The sequence below is a fragment of the Spermophilus citellus genome (genome assembly GCF_964194105.1).
Source record: "Spermophilus citellus genome assembly, chromosome: 4".
In the NCBI taxonomy this organism is placed as follows: domain Eukaryota; kingdom Metazoa; phylum Chordata; class Mammalia; order Rodentia; family Sciuridae; genus Spermophilus; species Spermophilus citellus.
Window position 1 is genome coordinate 7,098,133 of NC_138185.1, and position 20,243 is coordinate 7,118,375.

The following is a 20,243-nucleotide window of genomic DNA, read 5'->3' on the forward strand; positions in this document are numbered from 1 at the left end:
GGTGACTGAGCAGATGAATGAATGACGCTCAAAAGTCAATTTACTTTATTCCAAGCAGCTGTGTTTGGTATCTATGCTGGTAGTGGTGATGGGAGTGAGGCTGGGGACAATGACGGGCACAACTCCCCAGTGTTAAACCCCGAGGCCAACATGAAATGGACACGAGCTCGTCCAAAGATTCCAAGTCCCCTCTATGAGCAGACACTCAGTGTGCAGCGCGTCAGGAGTGGGGCGTGGCTCAGAGCGCTCTGCGCTGACCAAGGCGGCCACTACTTTCCGACTCGGTCAGAAAACAGATCAGATATCATGGCTAGAAAAAGCTAAGGAAAAAGAGAGCTTCCAAACCCGAGCAACATGTAATTCTGCGAAACCTAAGCAACAGGAGTGACATCTCATTTTCTAACTCCAGAATACAGCACAGTGCTGGCTCGCAGCGGGCCAGCCATCCGTGAATAGCCAGTGACCCTAAGATTCCAACTTTGCACCAAGTTTCTAACTTTGTTCTATGTTGTCATCTGGGCTATATAATATGTTGCTGTGGCCCTGAAATCTCCCCTCATCCCCACTGACTGCTAAACCAGTGACAGTGTTCACCGAGCAGCACGGCAGAGCCTGTGCTGGGCCTGCAGAGTCCACTCCTCCCACAGGGGCTCAGCCGCTTCAGCCTCCCCCCCTCGGCTTTGCTTCCAGCTGTGGATTCCTGTGCGATGGCCTCCTCACGCCTCTCCAGGCCTGTCCTGCTCCTCCAGAGCTTCCGAGAGCCTGTTTCCTGCAAGGCTCCGAGTCCTTGGGTATGCAGGGCCCACAAGCTTGCACTATAACCAGCTCTCGGGTGACAGATACCGTATTGCTGTCCCACCGCTACAGGGAACTTCAGTTACACAATAAATAAAAATCGTCCGTATTTATTGTGTCCTGAATTGTGTGATTCTTTTTCTCAATCCTTGAAATTAACCTGAGAGGCCAGCAACTATGACTAACGCACGCCAGTTACCTTCGGCCTCGGGTTCTCCAGGCACCACGGAAGTGACCCAGTGTGCCACCCTCTTAACCCTGCTTCACTGGTCCAGCTACACTGTCACCAGCTCCCTCCCAGGTTTCAAGACCCACGTGGCTCTCAAGTCTTCAGCTCCCTCCCGACTGCAGGGATCTTTCCTCCTCGCAGTCCTGGCCAAGCAGATGCACGCCCGGGCTCGGCCTTCATCCCTGAGCTGCCGCTGACCTGCAGGGGCTCTGCCCTCTCTGCCAGGCACATCCTATTAACCCCTCAAGCCCAGCTGATGTGGTTCTGGAGGAAGCCTTGGTACCAGGCCAGTTCTCTTCCATTTCTCAAACAGATCTCAAAGATTGGCTTTTGTTTACTTTGTCTTGAGTTTGCCGCCTGTGTCTCCTGTGCTAGTCTCGCTGTTCAGCTAATAAATTCACACTTGCTGATACTGTTTCTAATTATCCACAGGAACTAGTACAATGCTTAAAAATAAGAAAAGACTGAGGAAGTAAATATTACCAAACAAAAGGAAACAATCACAAATTCACAGGCTTGGGACCAGCTGGGATTTTAAGGACACTCCTCAACATCCTCTCATGCTTCCACACTACCCAGAAATGACGGATTCCATGCACACAGACAGTCCGCACACCGTCTGCAAAGAAAAGTCTACCCTGGTTCAGGCCACAGTGTTTCCCAGTCCCCTTCACCTCCTGCCTCTCACCTGCCTCCCTCTCCATCCTCCTGTGTGCGCCACACCCCCCCCCCCATTGCTCTTTCTGAACACTGGCCCAGCTGTCTGCCTTCGACAAACCAGCACCCACAGTGACAGAGTGGTCCAGGTGCACTCGGAGGAGCCCAGGAACAAGGAAAGCCACTAGGAGCCCTGCTCCATCTGTTGCGAAAGAACTGTCCACTCGGCCCCTTCTGGAGATTTGTGATGTACAGTGACTCAAGGCCCAGAAATTCCCAGAATGTTCAGCTACCCAACCTGCCACTTCCCAACCCAGCACCCTTCTCTGCATAATAACCAGTGACATGGAGTGGCTCTCTGCAGAGCTCACCTTGGGAAATTCTGTTTGGGGTACTTCTGTGAGTGGACTTTAGAGGGTCCTCCCCTGGGTCAGGTAGGTATTCGGCTGACACCTGATGCCTGTTGTGGAAGCAGTCGCTCCTCAGAGCCACACTGAGATCAGTGGAAGCAGAATCCCCCGTCTTAGCAGCAGATGCTAAGCTCCCTTCTGTTTTGTGCCGCTTGGTCGTAGAGAAGGAACGTAGGGCCTCCCAGTGTCTCTGTCAGAAGCCTTACTACTCAGCCCAGGGCTCTGGCCCAAAGGAGGAACTCTGTGCCCTCCCACACCAGCTTTCCCTTTACGGTTGACACCTCTGTGACAGATACCATCTCAACTTTCCATTTAAGACATCAAGCCCTCCAGAGGTAATTCGCCTAAGGCTATATGACTGCAAGTTAAAACCCAAGAGGTAAAGTTAGGTGCTTCGTGACCTAACTCATGCCCTCCGCCCTGGAAACTGCAGAAGCATGCGCCTGAGCCAGCAGCCGAACAGCAGTGAAAGCACAGTATTAAGTGGGCAGCGGCTAGCTGCTTGTTAATCCTCTGAGGTTCCTGCAAGTGCCTGCTGGGCACCTGCCCCACTGTGCACAGCTCTAGCCCCAGGGCGCCAGGATGAGCTCCCTCAGCAGGCAGGGGGCAGGCGGCAGGTAGGGGGCAGGCAAAGGATGGCTTCGGCCAGAACTGTGAGTGCAGTGCAGGACGAGGACCCTGCGTTGTGCATGTCATCAGATACCAATTTTCACCTCTTCCTGAGTCTAGGTGAGGAAGCTCTCAAAACCACAGTTCAGCTGAGAAAAATCAACCGCACTGAGGTTGCAATCCGAAACTTCCACCCAGAGGCCAGTGCAGCAGCCTTGGGCCAGGGCCTCATCCGCGGCAGGGGACCAAGGTTACCTCTTGGCCAAGAGAGCAGCCTGCCCTCCTCTTGCCCAGGACTCTAACAGGAAGACCTACTCTCCCCCTCCGTCAGAATCCCGCCAGCCTCCATCTTGTCATCAGGCGACACATGTCCCCTTGAACACACTAAAAATGACCATGACTTGGAAAAATTCCTCACAGAACAATGAAACTGACTCTCCCGATCAGGAGCCACCTGATTTGACATCATGAAGCAGGACACTTACGCGTGCATGGCAGGCACCCTCCGCTGGCTCGCCAGCCCCCTGGAGGCCAGCAGGGTGGGCTGAGGAGAAAGCCGCCCTCCAGAGCCCCTCCACACCCGCCCCTGCGTCCCCTGGAGGGCCACAAATCTGCAAGCCTACCTGGCCTCCCACTAGGACACAAGCTCCAGGGGGACCAGGCAGGCACCCCGTGGCTACACAGAACAGGCGCCAGGGACACGAGGACACACAGTGAGATGCACTCACAAGTGAATGTGCTGATAAAGGGCGAGGACTGGGACAGGGCAGTGGACTCTCCTCAGCGCCACCCTGCTCCAGAGGGACCCGATGGGACTGGAAGCCTTTATTCCCCACAGCCAGACTCCGTTCTCGGGAACCCAGCACGGCGTGCACCTGCTCCAGGAAAGGCCCGGCGCCCTCACCATTGCGCAGAGCACAGAGATGAGCTTTCTCCCCAAAGTGTTCCCTGCTGCTCCTCCTGCTCAGAAAAGCTCCTTAAAAATGCCCCTTACTATAAAGCACAAATTTATCCAGAACTTGTGAGACATTAATTGTAACAGGAAACCCTGGGAAAAAAGGAAAAAACTGAAAGTTCATCCAAAGGCAAGTGGCTGAATAAGGACTCGCGGCGGGCGGAGTGCGCGAGGGCATAAAGGAGACCAGGAGTGTTGGGAGGGTCCTGAACATCAAATGGCCCAGAGGCTCACCAGTGACCTGCCCCCATCTGGGGATTATTGCACACCAACAGGAAAGAGCTGGGACCACGGGAGGGCTCCCACACGTCACGTGGAGCAAAGCCAGACACCAAAGCCATGTGTGGTGGGATGGGTGTCCGCATCGTCTAAGAGCAGCACCCCAACCCATGTGCCCACGGAGGGCCCCACCTTGGGCGTGGGGAGGGATGAAGGTGGCTGCTACTCGTCCTGCCTTTGGACCTGGGTTCCGGTTACCTAGGCATATCCACGCTGTAAAGATCCATCAAGCTGCTCACTTACACGGGTTTTAATATGTATATTATACGTCAATAATAGTTACCAAAAAATGACGAAATCCATGAACTAATTACCAGGAAGAAAAATAGGGCCCACAGAAAACAATTCAAGTAACTTGTGAACACAGCACTCAGACACAACATCCTTAATGGGGTACACGTGAAGGACAAAAAGAACCATCAAGGGCTGGGCAGTGGCCCCATCTGTAATCCCAGCCACTCAGGAGGCTGAGGCAGGAGGATCACAAGTTCAAAGCCAGCCCCAGCAACTCAGCAAGGCCCTGTAGCTTAGCAGTTAAGGCCTCTGGGTTCAATCCCCTGTTCAAAAAAAAAGAAAAAGAAAAGAAAAAAAAGCCATCCCTAAGGATCCGGGACTCTGGCAGGTCTGGTGTCTGAAGCCTCACTTGAGTCACCCCCTGGCACGGATCTCAAGGGCTCAGGGCTGCTAAACCCTCAGGGGAAAGGGAAAGGCCGACTGGAAGGAGGCAACCACAACACAGCCCCATGCCTCACCCCATGTATCACATGCTAATCACACAAGGAAGTGTAACGCTGCAAAGGCGGGCGCTCGCTGACCCCTCACCAAGGTCCCAGCTCATACCTAGGCATGGATATGCCTAGTAACCAGAACCCAGATCAAAAGGCAGGACGAGTAGCAGCCACCTTCACCCCTCCCCCATGCCCAAGGGTCCCGACCCAGGCACCCCAGCATCCTCAGGTTGCACCTCCTAACACAGGCAAGTAAGAGGAACCGGCTCCTCCTACCCAATGGTCCTGCTAGCCTATTTCAGAGGAGATCAGAAGAGAATTCCAAAATGTGGGGCATCACATAAAAGTACTGGAACCGTTCTAGATTAAGAGACATACCCAATGCAGCCCAGGAACTCTGATTAAACCATGAACAGGAAACAGGAAAGGCGAAAGGCACACTGAGACAAGGGGAAAAAACCTGAACATGGAACTCACCGAGCCCACCTCGGGTCCTTCAGTGATCACAGCGCTGTGGTCATACAGAGTGCCCTCTTCTTAGGAGGAGCATATTTAAGTGTGTAGAGGGCTAGCATCAGATATCTACAACTTTACTTCCAAATGGTTAGAAAAATGTGCACATGCACGCAGGGGGTTCAGGTGTCTGTGGAGCCACATGGAATGTGGCAAAATTCTAGCAAGTGGCAGATGCAGGTGAGGGGTGTTTGCATAATCACCACTCGTCTCTCTCCCTGTGAGGCTGCCATTTCTTTCTGAAAGAAACACTTGTTGTTAATTAAGTTTGTTGCAACTGCCAGGTTGAGTAGGTTACTACTTTTCTGCGAGACTCAGAGCTGACCTGGAGCTCAGGTTGCTTACGGGGAGAATGCAGAGAGCCAAGGTTCCCTGAACTTGCTTAGCAAAGAGCCCTCATGATTTCCCACAACCTCACAACAGACACAGAACCCCAGTCAGAGACTGGTGACGAGCCCTTCCAACTGTCTCAAGCACACCGTCACCAAGAGTCATCACATAGGTGTGACGTGCCAGGACTGCCCTTCACTCTGGGGAAATGACCTAAACAGTCCCAGGGTCGTCTTGGAAAAGGCTAACAAGGAGGCCTGGCCTCCAGTCACATCTGTCTGGGAACAGGAGAACTGTGCCGGGACAAGGGCCAGGAAAATCCTCCTGGAGTGGAGGTGGGGGTGGGGGTGAGGTCTTGAAGGAAGAGCCCCAACACAGGAAAGGAAGAGCAGAAATAAAGACTTTCGGGTACAGGCAGAAAACACACCTGAGCAACTAAAGTCAGCCCGGCAAGATCACCATGAAGGGCACCTATGGTGCAGCTAGAGCAGGAGCATCCAGACTACAAAAGGCTTCATATGCTGCACTTGGGGTGTGAAATTCATTCTCAAAGCCCTGGCATGGAAGAAGTGGGCCAGGACTGCACTTCAATCCAAGGGGACCGACTAGTAGAAATCAATCAAACAAGTAAATTCACCCCTAGTCAAAATCTGGAGCTCCAGATGATTATGGACTGAACTGCCCAGACCCAAGCCTCCTGGATGAATGAGTGAGGCTTTGTATGTAAAATCACAGTTGGTTACTCTAAGCTGGGCGCCCAAACCGTGCCAGTCTGTCCTTTCTGTCTACATGAAGCAGCAGGAAGAAAGCACGTCTTCAGAATCCTGAAGAGGTGGGCAGGAGGAGTGAAGCCATGGACACCCTCATGCTAGGCAGAGAGGGTGGGTGGGCAGTGAGGGCTGCAGAGCCAGCAGGGAGCTGCTTAGCATCCCCATCCCTGGCAGGCGGGGGGCGCATCCTTTCCCTGGGCTCACTCGTCACATTTCTCTGCTCTCAACACCCCTCCAGACAACAATGTGGGAGTTTTAGGAAAACACTGGAGCCGATCTCTGAATACGTGGTTACACCTTATTCACATGCCCATGCTTTCAAAATAAAATTAAGGACGGGGAAGAAAACAGAGAACAGAAGCAAAGGGGACTCAAAGAAGGAAACGGGAAGGGGGCTCGTGGCCACTCTCACACCGTGCCCTTCCCAGGTGAGAAGCATGTCCCCAGGACACAACAGGAACTAGGAAGGGGGGGAGGCGCTCGGGCAGGGCGCTTGCCTAGTGTGTGTGAGTTCAACCCCCCGACTGCAAAAAAAGGGAAAACAAAGTGTGTCAAAAGAAGTGTGTCAAAAGAACACCCTTTTTTCTTAAGTCGTAGATGGACACAACACCTTTATTTTATTCACTTATTTTTATGGAGTGCTGAGGATGGAACCTAGTGCCTCGCATGTGCTAGACAAGTGCTCTGCCACTCAGGTATACCCCCCAGGCACAGATTTTATTTTATTTTATTTTATTTATTTATTTGCATGTTAGGGTATCTGCAAAACCTGTGCTATCTAATTATTTATGTATTATTTTTATTTGTTCTACTTAGTTGTACATGACAACAGGATGCATTTCATCATACACAAACGGACCGCAACGTGGTTGTACACAGTGTAGACACGCATCTTTCATGCAATCATACGTGTACCTAAGGCAATGATGACCACCTCATTCCACCATCTTTCCTATCCCCATTACCCCCTTTCATCCCACCTTTATCCAATCCAAAGTTCCTCCATTCTTCCCATGACACGACCCCCCCCCCATCATAGATCAGCATCCACTAATCAGAGAAAACATTCAGCCTTTGGTTTGGGGGGATTGGCTTACATCGCTTAGCATAATCTTCTCCAACTCCATCCATTTACCTACAAATGCCACAATTTTATTCTCCTTTAATGCTGAGTAGTATTCCATTGTGTATATATGCCACAGTTTCTTATCCTTCATGTATTGATGGGCATCTAGGTTGGTTCCACAGTTTAGCTACTGTGAATTCAGCTGCTATGTACACTGTGTGGCTATGTCACTATAGTATCAGAACCTAAAAAATAATCGAACTCTACCCCCAATCTGAGATTACCTGCTCCACCCATCAGATGTTTTGTGAAAAAATGAATCCACTCATTCTGCTTATGAGGAAATGGATTCCTACGAAAATATTAATGCACTTATTTGAGTCTTTTTTTTTAAAGAAAGAGTGAGAGTGAGAGACAGAGAGAATTTTTTTAATATTTATTTTTTAGTTTTCGGCGGACACAACATCTTTGTTGGTATGTGGTGCTGAGGATCGAACCCGGGCCGCACGCATGCCAGGCGAGCGCGCTACCCCTTGAGCCACATCCCCAGCCCCTTATTTGAGTCTTTATGTGCTGTTCCCAGACCCCTGTGTGTCATCTCACTTCATCTGCACGGTAATGGACAGGCAGGTGGTTACCCCATTTTGCAGACGAGGAAGTGAGTCTGAGGAAGTCGCTAACGTCTGGAGCAGAGGTTTCTCAGCAGTCTTTTGCCCAGAGCCCATGTCTTCAGCAACCTCACTGGAAGTGTCCTAGGGGCTCGACACCTAGCCCTCAGCTAGGTTCCCCACAACCCCCCTAATCTGGATCCTTCCTGTGTACATCTCAGGTGTGACCAGTTTCCAATACTCCACTTCAGCAGTGGTGCCAATACTCATGATGGCACGATGCATCCCACACATTTTATAAGGTTTATGAAATCTTCTAAATTTGAAGCTCTAATGGGGATCATGAATGTTGGCATTTCAAATCTATTTAAAATACTGGACGCTCGTAGCAGGCACCAGGAGATGCTGAGGTCCAAGGTTGTAAGCACACGGTGGCACACATTTAAGAAACAAATACAGCTTTCTTACTTTAAGATGAAAGGAATTTTTTGGCAACATTGTCACATCTATTCAAACGTTTTGGAGCAACTGTGTCTATTTTCACATAAAAAGTGGTTAAAGAAAACTGGGGGTGGGGTAGTACACATATTAACAGAGAAAATGATCTCAAATCTTATTCTGGGGCCCAGGCATGGTGGCACACCTATAATCCCAGCAATTCGGGGGGTGAGGAAGGAGGATCGCAAGTTCCAAGCCAGCCTCAGCAACTTGTTGAGACCCTAAGCAATTCAGTGAGACCCTGTCTCAAAATAAAGAATAAAAAGGGATGGAGATGTGGCTTAGTGCTTAAGCACCCCTGGATTCAATACCTAATACCTCCCCAAAAGAATCATTTGGGGAGAGAAACTCAATTTGATCTTTTACTTTCCCAGTCCTTCCCACTTCAGACAGAAATCCACAGAGTCCATCTTTAGTTATTCTCCATGCTGTTATTCCCACTAAAACCAAAAACCAAATGGTAAAGTGAACAGCTGTGAAGTACTGTGTAAACATTTCCACTGACCTGGGGGTCTATTACCTGTGTGTGGTTAAGCTGTGTATGAGACAAGACGTGGAAATGTTGTCTAAACAAAAATGAACCGACTGAGTAACCTACGGCGACCACTTAACTGAGAATGTACATTCTAGAAAGACAATTACACGTTTTCCCTCATGTGTGGAACCTTGGATTAAAGAGATGACATGAAAATAACAAGGAGACTACAGAAGGCGGCAGGGGACAGGCAGGGGACTGACTGCATACCATCAAAGCATGTTATTTTATGTATAAATATGCCATAACGAAACCCATTACTCTGTATAAGAAAAATGCAATAATAAAAGATTCATATCCAAAAGAATGTTTTTTAAAGGTTAAAAAAGTTCTTATTTCTTTCCTTCTTTAAAAGATAAAATAAATTCTAATTACAAATAAAAATTGTAAATTCTTTTTTTTTTTTTTTTAAAGAGAGAGGGGAGAGAGAATTTTTTTTTTTTAATATTTATTTTTTTTAGTTCTCGGCGGACACAACACCTTTGTTGGTATGTGGTGCTGAGGATCGAACCCGGGCCGCACGCATGCCAGGTGAGCGAGCTACTGCTTGAGCCACATCCCCAGCCCAAAAAAATTGTAAATTCTGAACGGCACCACACTGACCCCGTCTACAGGCACGTGCTCCTGGGGGGGGGGGGGGCAGCAAGTGAAGATGCCCTAATCCCCTGCCGCACACCCAAGTGGAACCCAGGTCACAGAGAACCACCAACACCCTTGGGTGCTGCCAGCACTGAACGGATGCCTGGCGCCCTAGCTGGGGAAGTCACAGTGAGGCGGGACAGCGTGCTCTGGGAAGCTCAGGGCACAGATGCCAGAACAGGGTGGGTCCCCTCTCCGGGTTTGGTTTGTTTTTTTTTTTTTTTTTTTTTTTGCAGCCGATCCCCGCCCCACCCTGTCTACAGTTCCAGGCTCCTAAAGCTCAGACCCAGCTTTTTTTCCTCTTCTTTCTCTTTTGAGGATTGAGGACTGAACCAAGGGTCTCACCCCGACCAGCCAAGTGCTTTCCATCACTGAGCTGCACCCTGACCTTCTCTATTTTGAGACAGGGTCTCACTAGTTGCCCAGCTGTCCTTGAACTTGCCGTCCTCCTGTCTCCTGATAGCTGGGTTAAGTTCCAATGGAACTCTTCCTAGCTTCTCCTGTTGTCATCCCCCAAGACCAGACCTGTCCACTCCCCCCTTTGAGCTCTTTTCCAGCTGACCCAGGACTTCTCCATGTCTCTCCTCAGTAGGCTCTAAGTTCCCTAGGAGTACAGACCGTCGGACTGTCCCCTCTGGGGTGTCGATGAATAGCAGCATTTGGCTACGTGTTAATGAATTACAGCTTGGCACAGGCCGTTGTGCTGCCATACCTGAACCACTTCCACATCCACGTTCCGTTCAGGAAAGGTGCCAATACGGTACCACAGTCTTAAGTTGTCCATGAAGAGCTTCTCAGAACCAGAACTGTCCACAGAAACCAAGAATTGAGGCATATCTAAGACTCTAGTGCTCCATCTCTTGGGAGCAGTGGATAACCCACCACCTAAATAACAGCCATGATGGGAAGAGAAAGAAACCACCACAAGATCCTCCTTCTGAGGGAGAAAGATGGAGGTGGCAGAGGGCATTCCTGGCCTGAGGAGACCAACGCTGGTCACGACCCTGCCCCTGGCGGGCTCTCTGGACCTCAGCTCCTAATCTGACGATGGCATTAGTAAACTGGAGCAAGGTCCTGACCCTACCCCTGATAGCCCAGGAAGTCATCTGCAAACTTACTTTGTTAGGTTACAGAACAGTTTCCTGAATAAAAGGTGTCACCAGTTTATATCCACATTGACTGTTTCCCAAATACAAACCACAGAACTTTAAATGGAATTCTATAAAATTACACAAACCCTGGAAATTTCGACTCATCTCTCTTCCTCTTGGACTTGAAAATCACTAGTTGCAAAGTGTCTTTGAAAATCTGGGGCTGTGGCTCAGTGGTAGAGCGCTTGCCTAGCCCGTGCGAGGCCCTGGGTTCGATCCTCAGCACCACACAAAAATAAGTAAATAAAATAAAGGCATTGTGTCCAACTACACCTAAAAAATAAATATTAAAAAAAAAAGAAAGAAAATCTCTATAATAGAGGCTGGGGTTGTAGCTCAGTGGTAGAGCGCTTGCCTACCACGTGTGAGGCACTGGATTTGATCCTTAGCACCACATAAAAATAAGTAAATTAATTACAGGTACCGTGTCCATCTACAAATGAAGAGGAAAAAAAATTGTTTTTTAATCTCACAATTATAGGGGCTGGAGCTGTAGAGCTAATTGGCTGTAGAGCGCCTGCCTAGCATGTGTGAGGTCCTGGCTTCAATCCTTAGCACCACATTAAAAAAAAAAAAAAAGAAAAGAAAGGCTTCCCATCTATCTACAACTACAATTTTTTTTTAAACAGTCTAACAATTAAATAATCGTTTCTCCCTTCTTCCCAAATGGAGAAACTGGCTTTCACACACCTCAGGTTTACAATCTTCCCCCTCCCTCTCCCCGCTTTCCACAAGGCTCCATGCCCCCTGCTGCCTGCCTGTCCTCCCAGAGGAGGGGCTCGGGAGCAGAGCCTGAGTCAGTGGGTCAGGGAGGGACGGGGCCTGCCCACCTAGGGCCAGCATGAACCACAGAAGGCATCTAATTCTGCGTCCTCTCTTACCATGGTAGAGAGAAAATGAATTTTAATGTTTGTCTCCTTTGGCTCCTGGGAAGTTCCTCTCAATGAGTCATGATTTAAAAGAATGCAATTCTAGAGCAAAGAGCTTAATTTCTTCAACTCTGAAATGTTACCTGCCTACAACTAAATTTTTTCCAGCCCTTTGCAAACATGTGATGAAATTTTAAGACAAAGCTAGAAGCTGCTTGTCTAAATGACTCAAAAGCTAATGTTTTAGTTGGGCTTTTGCATTACTGAAAAGACCCAAAGACCCGAGAACTTACTAGAGGGAAAGTTTACTTTGACTCATGGTTTCAGGGGTCAGTCCATGGTCAGTGACTCCACAGCTCCGAACCTGCAATGGGGCAGAGCATCATGGTGAAGGGAGTGGCAGAGGGTCACAGCTCAGGGCATGATAACCAGGAAGGAGAGAGCGCTCCGCTTGCCAGGGACAAAATATAAACCCCAAAGGCACACCCCCAGTGACCTACTTCCTCCAGCCACACCCTCCCTACCACCCAGTTAATCCATCAAGTGGAATAATCCGTGGATTAGATTATAGCTCTCATGAGCTGCTCATTTTGCCTCCCAACATCCTGGCACTGTCTCATACATGAGCTCCTTGGGGACACCTCTTTTTTAAACCAAATACCTAATAATGAAGAACTCTGGTGAGGCTCTGCTGAAATAAGTATCTCCTATCTCATTCATGGCAGCATAAACCGGCATCAACTGGTAACTGCCCGTAGAGGGCTACTTGGCCAGAGTCCAAAGATGCTCACAGCCACCCAAGAGCTCCTACCTTCGGGTGTCCGCCCTGAAGAAACACATACATACGTAAGAAGTCCACTCTCAGTTTGAGAATGGCTATGGAATACAAATTTTTATGGCAAAAAAAAAAAAAAAGAACTTTTAAAGATTTGGTAAGAATAGGAAAAAAAAAAGGAGAGATGAGGGAAGATGTTTCCCATGGTATTGGAAGGGCTCGTTTCTTACTTGATGTGTTGAATCAGTCATGCAGTTGAAGGACTTGACTGTCATCAACAGTACCTAATTTGGTTCTTGGATGTACAGATCAGCCACTTCCGAAAGTGAGGTAGGGCAGAGCTTGAGGAACTCCTCCAGAAAAAGAAGTGCATTCAAGGATGTCTTTCTCAGTGACCAGGTCTGAACTGACCAACCCCAAATCTCCGTTTCCAGAGTCACCCAGGAGGCCTTACCACACAGCACCTGCTCACTGTCTAGGGTCACTCACTGTCTAGGGTCACACCTTAAGAGTGTGATCTTAGGAGCTGCCTTGGCACGGGGTCGTTTTTCTTTTTTTTAAAAGGTGATTGTCGAGTTCCTAGACACTCCAGGTGAACTGGGCAGCACAAAATAATCACACAGAGACAGAAAAATAACTTTTTCTTTGGGTCCTGTGATGGCTCCTCCAACCTTAGGTTCCGTGGAAAGAGGGAGAGAGCACATGCTGAACCCTTTTACTGGGGAGAAGCCATTCAGATGAGGCAAAGGGTAGGATTACCCACTCCCAGGGTCACCCCTTATTATCCGAGAGAGGGAAAAGATGGAGCCAGGAGTCATGGCACTACCAGGCCAGACTACAGAGATCTTTCAGATCCCCGTGGTCATCAGGACTTGAAGGTGAGAGCATCTGGCGTGGCTGTCCACAGGTGATCAGACCTGTATGAAGGGGACATGGAAACACAACCAGGCTGTCCTACTAAGGGTCCCCCATCTGCACTGCTCTAGGCTCCAGTCCTCCCCTGCCTAAGCGGTTGCTCCACCTTGGCCTCCTCCCTAATGACTCCTAATCACCCTTCCGACTGGGCACTCCTAGCTTTAACTCTGCCAAGCCAGGCTCCTCTATCTGGCCTACAATCCAAATGCACTCTTCCACGGCCTATTCTTTGGTCTCGGTCCTGATCCTCTTTTGAAAAGGAGATTATTCTTCATGTCCTGTGGGGATAATATATTATAATCACATTACTGTTAGCCTGAAGATTGTAACACACTAATGGGGTTATCTACTTTTTTTTTTGGGGGGGGGGGTGCTGGGGGTGGAGCCCAGGGACTGGCACATCCTAGGCAAACACTCCACCACTGCATTCCATCCCCAGTAGGGATTTGTTCAAGAAGGCATCATTTAGCTGATATCAACACCGCAAGTTTGAGATCAGAGCCAGGCCTTCCAAGGAAAGGCAAGAGACGCCAGAGAAAGCGCTCCATCACTTCACCCAGAATCAGACATTGATTTTTCCTTTTTTTTCCCCCCAGTAGTGCTGGGGGTCAAACAGAGTTTCGCACGTGCCAGGCAAGCACTCTACCACTGAGCCACACCTGCAGCCCTGGTTTTTCTTTCTTGGGTTGTATGATGTTCACCCACTAAAACAATTCAGACCCAAGTCCACGGAAACAGAAGGGCCAGCCTATTCGATGGGCAACGCGGGAACAGCAGAATGATTACTCAAAACTCAAGACTGTATTCTGGAACATGAAAAACAAATTCTTCCCACAGACTACTTAATTTCAAGAGGGAAAATGTGTATTAACAGTGAGGTACTCAGCTACTCAGGTACTACTTAATGAAGGGACTAAACTGGGTACCACTAAAACCAGAACCAGCTAATATTATCTTCAGAATATGCTTGCCAAGCACTTTTAACCTAAATCTAATCAAGATTTTGGAACTATCATTTACAAAACTATAGATCATTAAGGAACACATCAAACTGACATCAGGAAGTTCCAGAATGTAGGGTACTCCACAACCACTGGCCTAGAGGAGAGAGGCAGGTGGATAGACCAAAGGGACAGGGGGAACATGGCATGGGGGTGGGGGTGCGGATATAAAAACACTTTGAACAGCCCAGGGAAATCCAGATGTGGAGTGGATATTAGAAGATATTATGAAAGAACTGTTAATTTTCTTAGTTGCAACAGTTATACAGAGGAATACTGCTTATTAAAAGAGACTGGAACTTAAATATTTAGAAGTTAACTGTCTTGGTAACTATCAACAATTTAATTTCCCATGGCTCAGAAGAAAAAACAGAAACAGAGTTACAACAGGACAAGAACGGTGGCCCACACCTTGTCATCCCAGCTACTCAGGAGGCACAGGCAGAAGGATCGTAAATTGGAGGCCAGCCATAGAAATTTAGGGAGACCTTATCTCCAAATATAAAACAAAACAGGCTGGGGGTGTAGGTCAGTGGTAGGCAGAGACAGAGTACCTCTCAGATTCATCCCCAGAACAACAACAAAAAAAGCAAGATGATGATGACTGATAACTCTGGGCGGAAAGTGATATGTCCCCTGCGTTAACTTTCCTGAATGAAAGTTTTTCATTTTTTCATGATAAAAAGATGAATAAAAAATTTTTCAATTTTTCACGATTAAAAAGATGGATAAAATTGTATTTATTAATTTAGATGTATCTAAATTGTCAGTTAAACCTAAACCCAAGTACACTAAAAATCCCATAAGTGGGTCAAGAACTGTAATTCAGTAGAGAAAGGGACTCAAAGGGGAGGGAGGAGGAAGGAAAAGGAAATTTGAGGGAATGAAATCAACCAAATGGTGCTATGTGCCTATAAGACACAACACACCCCACTTTATATATGATCACAACTTACCAATTAGATGAACAGAAGGGAGATTAGTAGAGTAAAGAAAGGGAGTTGGGGAGGCAAGGTAAAGTATGGGGAATTAAATGGAGCCAAATGTTACATGCATGCCTGAACAGGTCCCAGCAAGCCCCAATACTATACATTACTACAACACGCTAATGAAGACATTTTTAAAAAGAATTGTAATTCAGGGAATAAAGATCCTAGTAATGTTCACACATGGAGTTAAAGCATTTGGTGGCAATACTCCACTCCCCAAAATTCATTATTTGTTTTCTGGAATCAAGAATTCCATTTATGGGCCCGTCACAGTAGCGCACACCTATAATCCCAGCAGCTTGGGAGGCTGAGGCAGGAGGATCACGAGTTCAAAGCCAGCCTCAGCAACTTAGCGAGGTGCTAAACAACTCAGTGAGACCCTGTCTCTAATAAAACACACACAAAAAAAGGGCTGGGGGTGTGTCTCAGTGGTTAAGTGCCCCTGAGTTCAATCCCTGGTACCAAAAAAAAAAAAAATCCATTTATTCTTTTTCTATAATTTCACAGAAGAGCTAAAAGAAATTACAAATATACCTTCCTGCTGCTCTCTCACAGTCTTTGAATGGCTTTCCACTGCATTCAAGGTCAAATCCAAATTCCTCATGCTTAGCATGACTTAGAAGAGCCCATAAAACCTGACCCCTGCCTCTGCCATTTCAGTTCTTGCCACTCCCAACTCGGGCCATAATGGACTAAGAGCAGCTCTCGGGAACAGGACAAGATCCCGGACAACGCTGACCGTGCTGCCTGAACTTTAAAGACACAATACACAGATTTCAAAAGGAATCATGACACAACCAAACTAAATTCTGAGCTCAGGAAGAAAAGAGGGAAAGGGATGAGAGGAAAGGGAGCGAGGGAAAGACTCCAATGAAGACCACAGCCAGCATCCCTGCGCTCCGCCCTGAGGCTCTCTTCAACCCCACAGGCAGGCTCACCCAGGCAAGTCAGAGAGATCCCCAGGCTGGGGCTGCTGGGGTTACTCTCAGATAAAACCAAGCCCCAGGCCAGGCGTGGTGGCACACACCTGCAATCCCAGCATCTAGGGAGGCTGAGACAAGAGAATTGTGAGTTCAAAGCCAGCCTCAGCAACCACAAGGTGCTAAGCAACTCAGTGAGACCCTGTCTCTAAATAAAATACAAAATAGGGCTGGGGATGTGGCTCAGTGGTTGAGTGCCCCCGAGTTCAATTCCCCATGACCCCCCCCACCAAAAAAAAAAAAAAAAAACCAAGTCCCAGGCCAGCACACATCAAAATTAAAAACAAACAAACAAAAACTAAAGAGGTAAACAACAGTTAAAATTTAGTTGGGGCAAAGACCTTTGGGTATGAATCCTGTGCTGGCAGCCACACAGCTCTGAAATGCAACAAAAATTAAATTACAATGCTCTGTAATAGATTTGGCACTCTTTTTAAATACTAACAAGACTGCCAGAGGGAGTAAGTTCACCAAGGGAAGAGAACCCTACCCTCGGGTCTCCTCGAGAGGCCAATTACCATTTCCCACCACAGCTCGGTACACCGGTGGCCCTGTGGATTTCCCGGACAGCCTCTGCCCCAGAGCCTATGCCAATCAATGCACCAACGCCCAGTTCCTCCTGCCAGGGAGGCAGAGCCGGCAATAACAGAACTGCCAGAGCCAATCTAGTATTGCTGGGTTTTGTTTCTCTTGTTGCCCGAAGATCCCAATCCCAACAAAGCTGGCCCCTCTTCCCTTGGTTCTCCCTTCTCAGAGTTATTTTTAAACTCAGCAAATGCCTGACATTCAGAATCTGTCAGAAGCCACCTGTGCTTCTCAGTTAGATCGCTGCTAGAAAGGAGCACTTTTTCAGCTCTAGGCTTTTTTTTTTTTCAATCTAGCAAATCTTTAAGGGGTGAGCGATTTCACCTTCAAGAAGCAGCTGAACTCTAAGGCTATCCTAACATACATCTCACCGCTGACCTCAAATGACAGCGTGCCCTCCTGTCGAGATTCCTCAGGTCCCCTGCTCACTAAGGACCCTTGTCTCACCCCAACCCCAGCCCCACACAGCTCCACGTTTTCTGGATCCTCGTCTATACAACAACTCTGTCCACCCTAGAGGGATTAAAATATGATCGGGTAAAAAGGTAAATTAAAAATTTATAAATGGTTACAGGAAAGCTATTAAATATATTAAGAATAAATGAAAAATTCCCTCACAAGAAAAAATATTGACCAAGTAACACTGACAGCAACCTTACATCCAAACTACCCCTGTAGATGAATCCACAGACAGACTCTTTGTGTGTTGCTCATTTGCAATTAGAGCACAAAACACTCAAAATGATGCTCACAGCAAGACACTAATACCAAGTAATTTTATGAGATTATATCTGCATTTATGAAAACTAATTGATGCTGGAAGCAGTAATAAAAGCAGAGATGAAGTTAAGCTATTGACTAAATATCACACTAATACTAAAAAAAAAAAAAAAAAAAAAAAAAAAAAATGAACACCTTCTTCAAGACCCAGCTCTAGATGGCCTGCCAATCTCTTCCCTCTTGGAAGCTCCAGTGGCTGAGCTTGGGTAGCTGTGAAGACCCCACAGTCCTAGTGCTGGAGCAGGGGCACACAAGATGCTTGGAGGTCGGCTGATCAAAGGTCCGTACCTGGGCAGGAGCGTGTGCACCTCTGTCTGGCCCTCTGAGGGAGGGGAAATGAGATCTGAAGGTGAAAGGTCTCCCCTATTTAAAAGAACAACTTAGACAGCATTAGTTCTATGTTTGAGGCGACCGCCATCTGCTGTTTTTCTGGTGATTAATATGGGGATCATCCGGAGACACAGCGATGTCTTCGGTATTCCTCCACCTACATGATCGTCCCATACCTGTGACTGGGGCACTCTGATACTGCCCTAGGATGGGTACCTGTTCTTATCTTTAAGCAGTCATTCTATTTTTGTACGTTTTTTGTTTCCTGGGGTATTTCTGCAGGTTTTTCAGAAGGACCTTTGGAGTATCAGAGAACACTACAACTTTTTAATGGCACTGCTGGGCAGGGCTGAGCGGGGAGTGCAGGGTGTCGGAGATGTCAATAAAGACAACCTGCGTACAAAGGAGACCTAAGAGCAAGCTACAGTGGTTTCATCCTCTTTAAGTCTTGTAACCTCCTTCCCAAAGGTCTAGCCTTAGAAGCACCAGCATGGAACTATGGAGCCTCACCAATCTCCTTCTTCATGTACCACCCCCCTCCCCTCCACCCAGGACAGCGCTGCGCCTCAACCCCGACCACTGAGCATCGGTCACAGTGGACTAGTTCTCCTCGCACACCACTTAGACTGTGAGCATACCAACCTCTGAGCCCACATGGTAGGGACAGACGTCTATTGGCAATTATGTTAGAGTAGGCTCCTCGAGAACAAGTAGTGAGATGAGTACATGAGAATGTTCATTCAATGAATTCCTGATTTCTGAGGTGGAAGTGTCTGCACCTGGAAAGAGTGGACACTGCCTTCTTCCCTTATGCACTTGAATGGATAAAACAGGCATTGTATGTAACCGGAAGGCCGTGTAAAACCCAGGTCACACCTCCAGAATCACCTCTCTGGTTTGGTCGATGGAATGGGTAGATATCTCTTAAATTATATGTTGGCATGTGCTCTAAAAGACATTCCACCCTAGGCGAGAGAATAAACAAATTTTATTTTATTATTTTTTTTTTAAGAAAGAGTTAGAGGGCTGGGAATGTGGCTCAGGCGGTAGCACGCTTGCCTGGCATGCGTGCGGCCCGGGTTCGATCCTCAGCACCACATACCAACAAAGATGTTGTGTCCGCCGAGAAGTAAAAGATAAATATTAAAAAAAAAAAGAAAGAAAGAGAGAGAGAGAGAGAGAGAGAGAGAGAGAGAGAGAGAATTTTTTAATATTTATTTTCTAGTTTTCGGCGGACACAACATCCTTGTTTGTATGTGGTGCTGAGGATCGAACCCGGGCCGCACGCATGCCAGGCGAGCGCGCTACCGCTTGAGCCACATCCCCAGCCCCCAAATTTTATTTTTTGAGAGCAGAGGAAAAACCAAAGGCAGAGAATCAGATGACACTGCTGTTGGCCTGGACCTCCCCCCTCCTGGTGTGCAGTACAGCACAGGCCACCCGGCTAAATGAAAGACAAGGTCATCTAGCTTCCCCGGGACAGCTCAAAGGAATCAGGACAGAAACCAGCCCTGGAACTCAAACAGGATGGGAAGCGTGTCCCAGCATTACCTACATACAGTCCAGGACAGGTGAACGAGCATAGGGCTGGACAAGAGGGCGGCCCTTGCCTGGGTGTATTCACCTACAGTCCCAAGAATGTGCACACTGACCTCTTGCAGCCAAGAGTCACAAGTCCTGGAGGGGATACCACCACTTGGTGCAGGTGTTCCCCAGGAAGGGCAAGAGATCTAGGGGAAAGCCCAGTAAGGAATGCTCAGGAAATCCACCACCAAGCCCTGGAAGACATCCAGGGGCAGACAGGCTCAGAGGACGAGCCCAGACGGAAGGGTGACTATGACACATGTTCTTCTCAGACTTCCTTCCTGTTCATGCCTTCATCAAAAGGAAAATTAAAGCTCAGAAGTTTCATCTAATTTTGAGGAAGCAGGCATTATTCCCATTTATAGAAAAATGAGTTGAGAATCCAGCGTTGCTCTGATCTGGCTTAAGAGTCCACTGCTAAGCGAGCTATTAATATGAAGGTCTTGGAGGGGCTGGGGTTGTGGCTCAGTCATAGAGCGACACCTAGCAGGTGCAAGGCCCGGGATTCTATTCTCAGCACCACATAAAAATAAATAAATTAAATAAAGGTTTAAAAAAATATATGAAGGCCTTGGAGATCCTTGGCCTCCACAGTCACTTCAAATGACACTGCTGGCATTGTTACTGCTAAAGGACAGAAATACATGACCTCAGGGCTCCTGG

General features: G+C 47.9%; 1 protein-coding gene across 3 annotated transcripts in view; it reads right to left on the reverse strand.

Annotated features, from left to right (window-relative positions):
• Positions 1-20,243, reverse strand: part of B4GALT5 (beta-1,4-galactosyltransferase 5) — a 73,780-nt gene that overhangs the window by 19,264 nt on the left and 34,273 nt on the right. The window contains exon 1 of one of the 3 annotated variants that reach the window (XM_081293138.1): positions 11,935-11,953. The exons of the other annotated variants lie outside the window; for them this stretch is intronic. Within the exon in view, the coding sequence (XP_081149264.1) occupies position 11,935 (1 nt within the window). The 5' untranslated portion in view covers positions 11,936-11,953. Of the gene's footprint in view, positions 1-11,934; positions 11,954-20,243 lie in introns of those variants that run through there. 3 annotated transcript variants of the gene reach the window in all.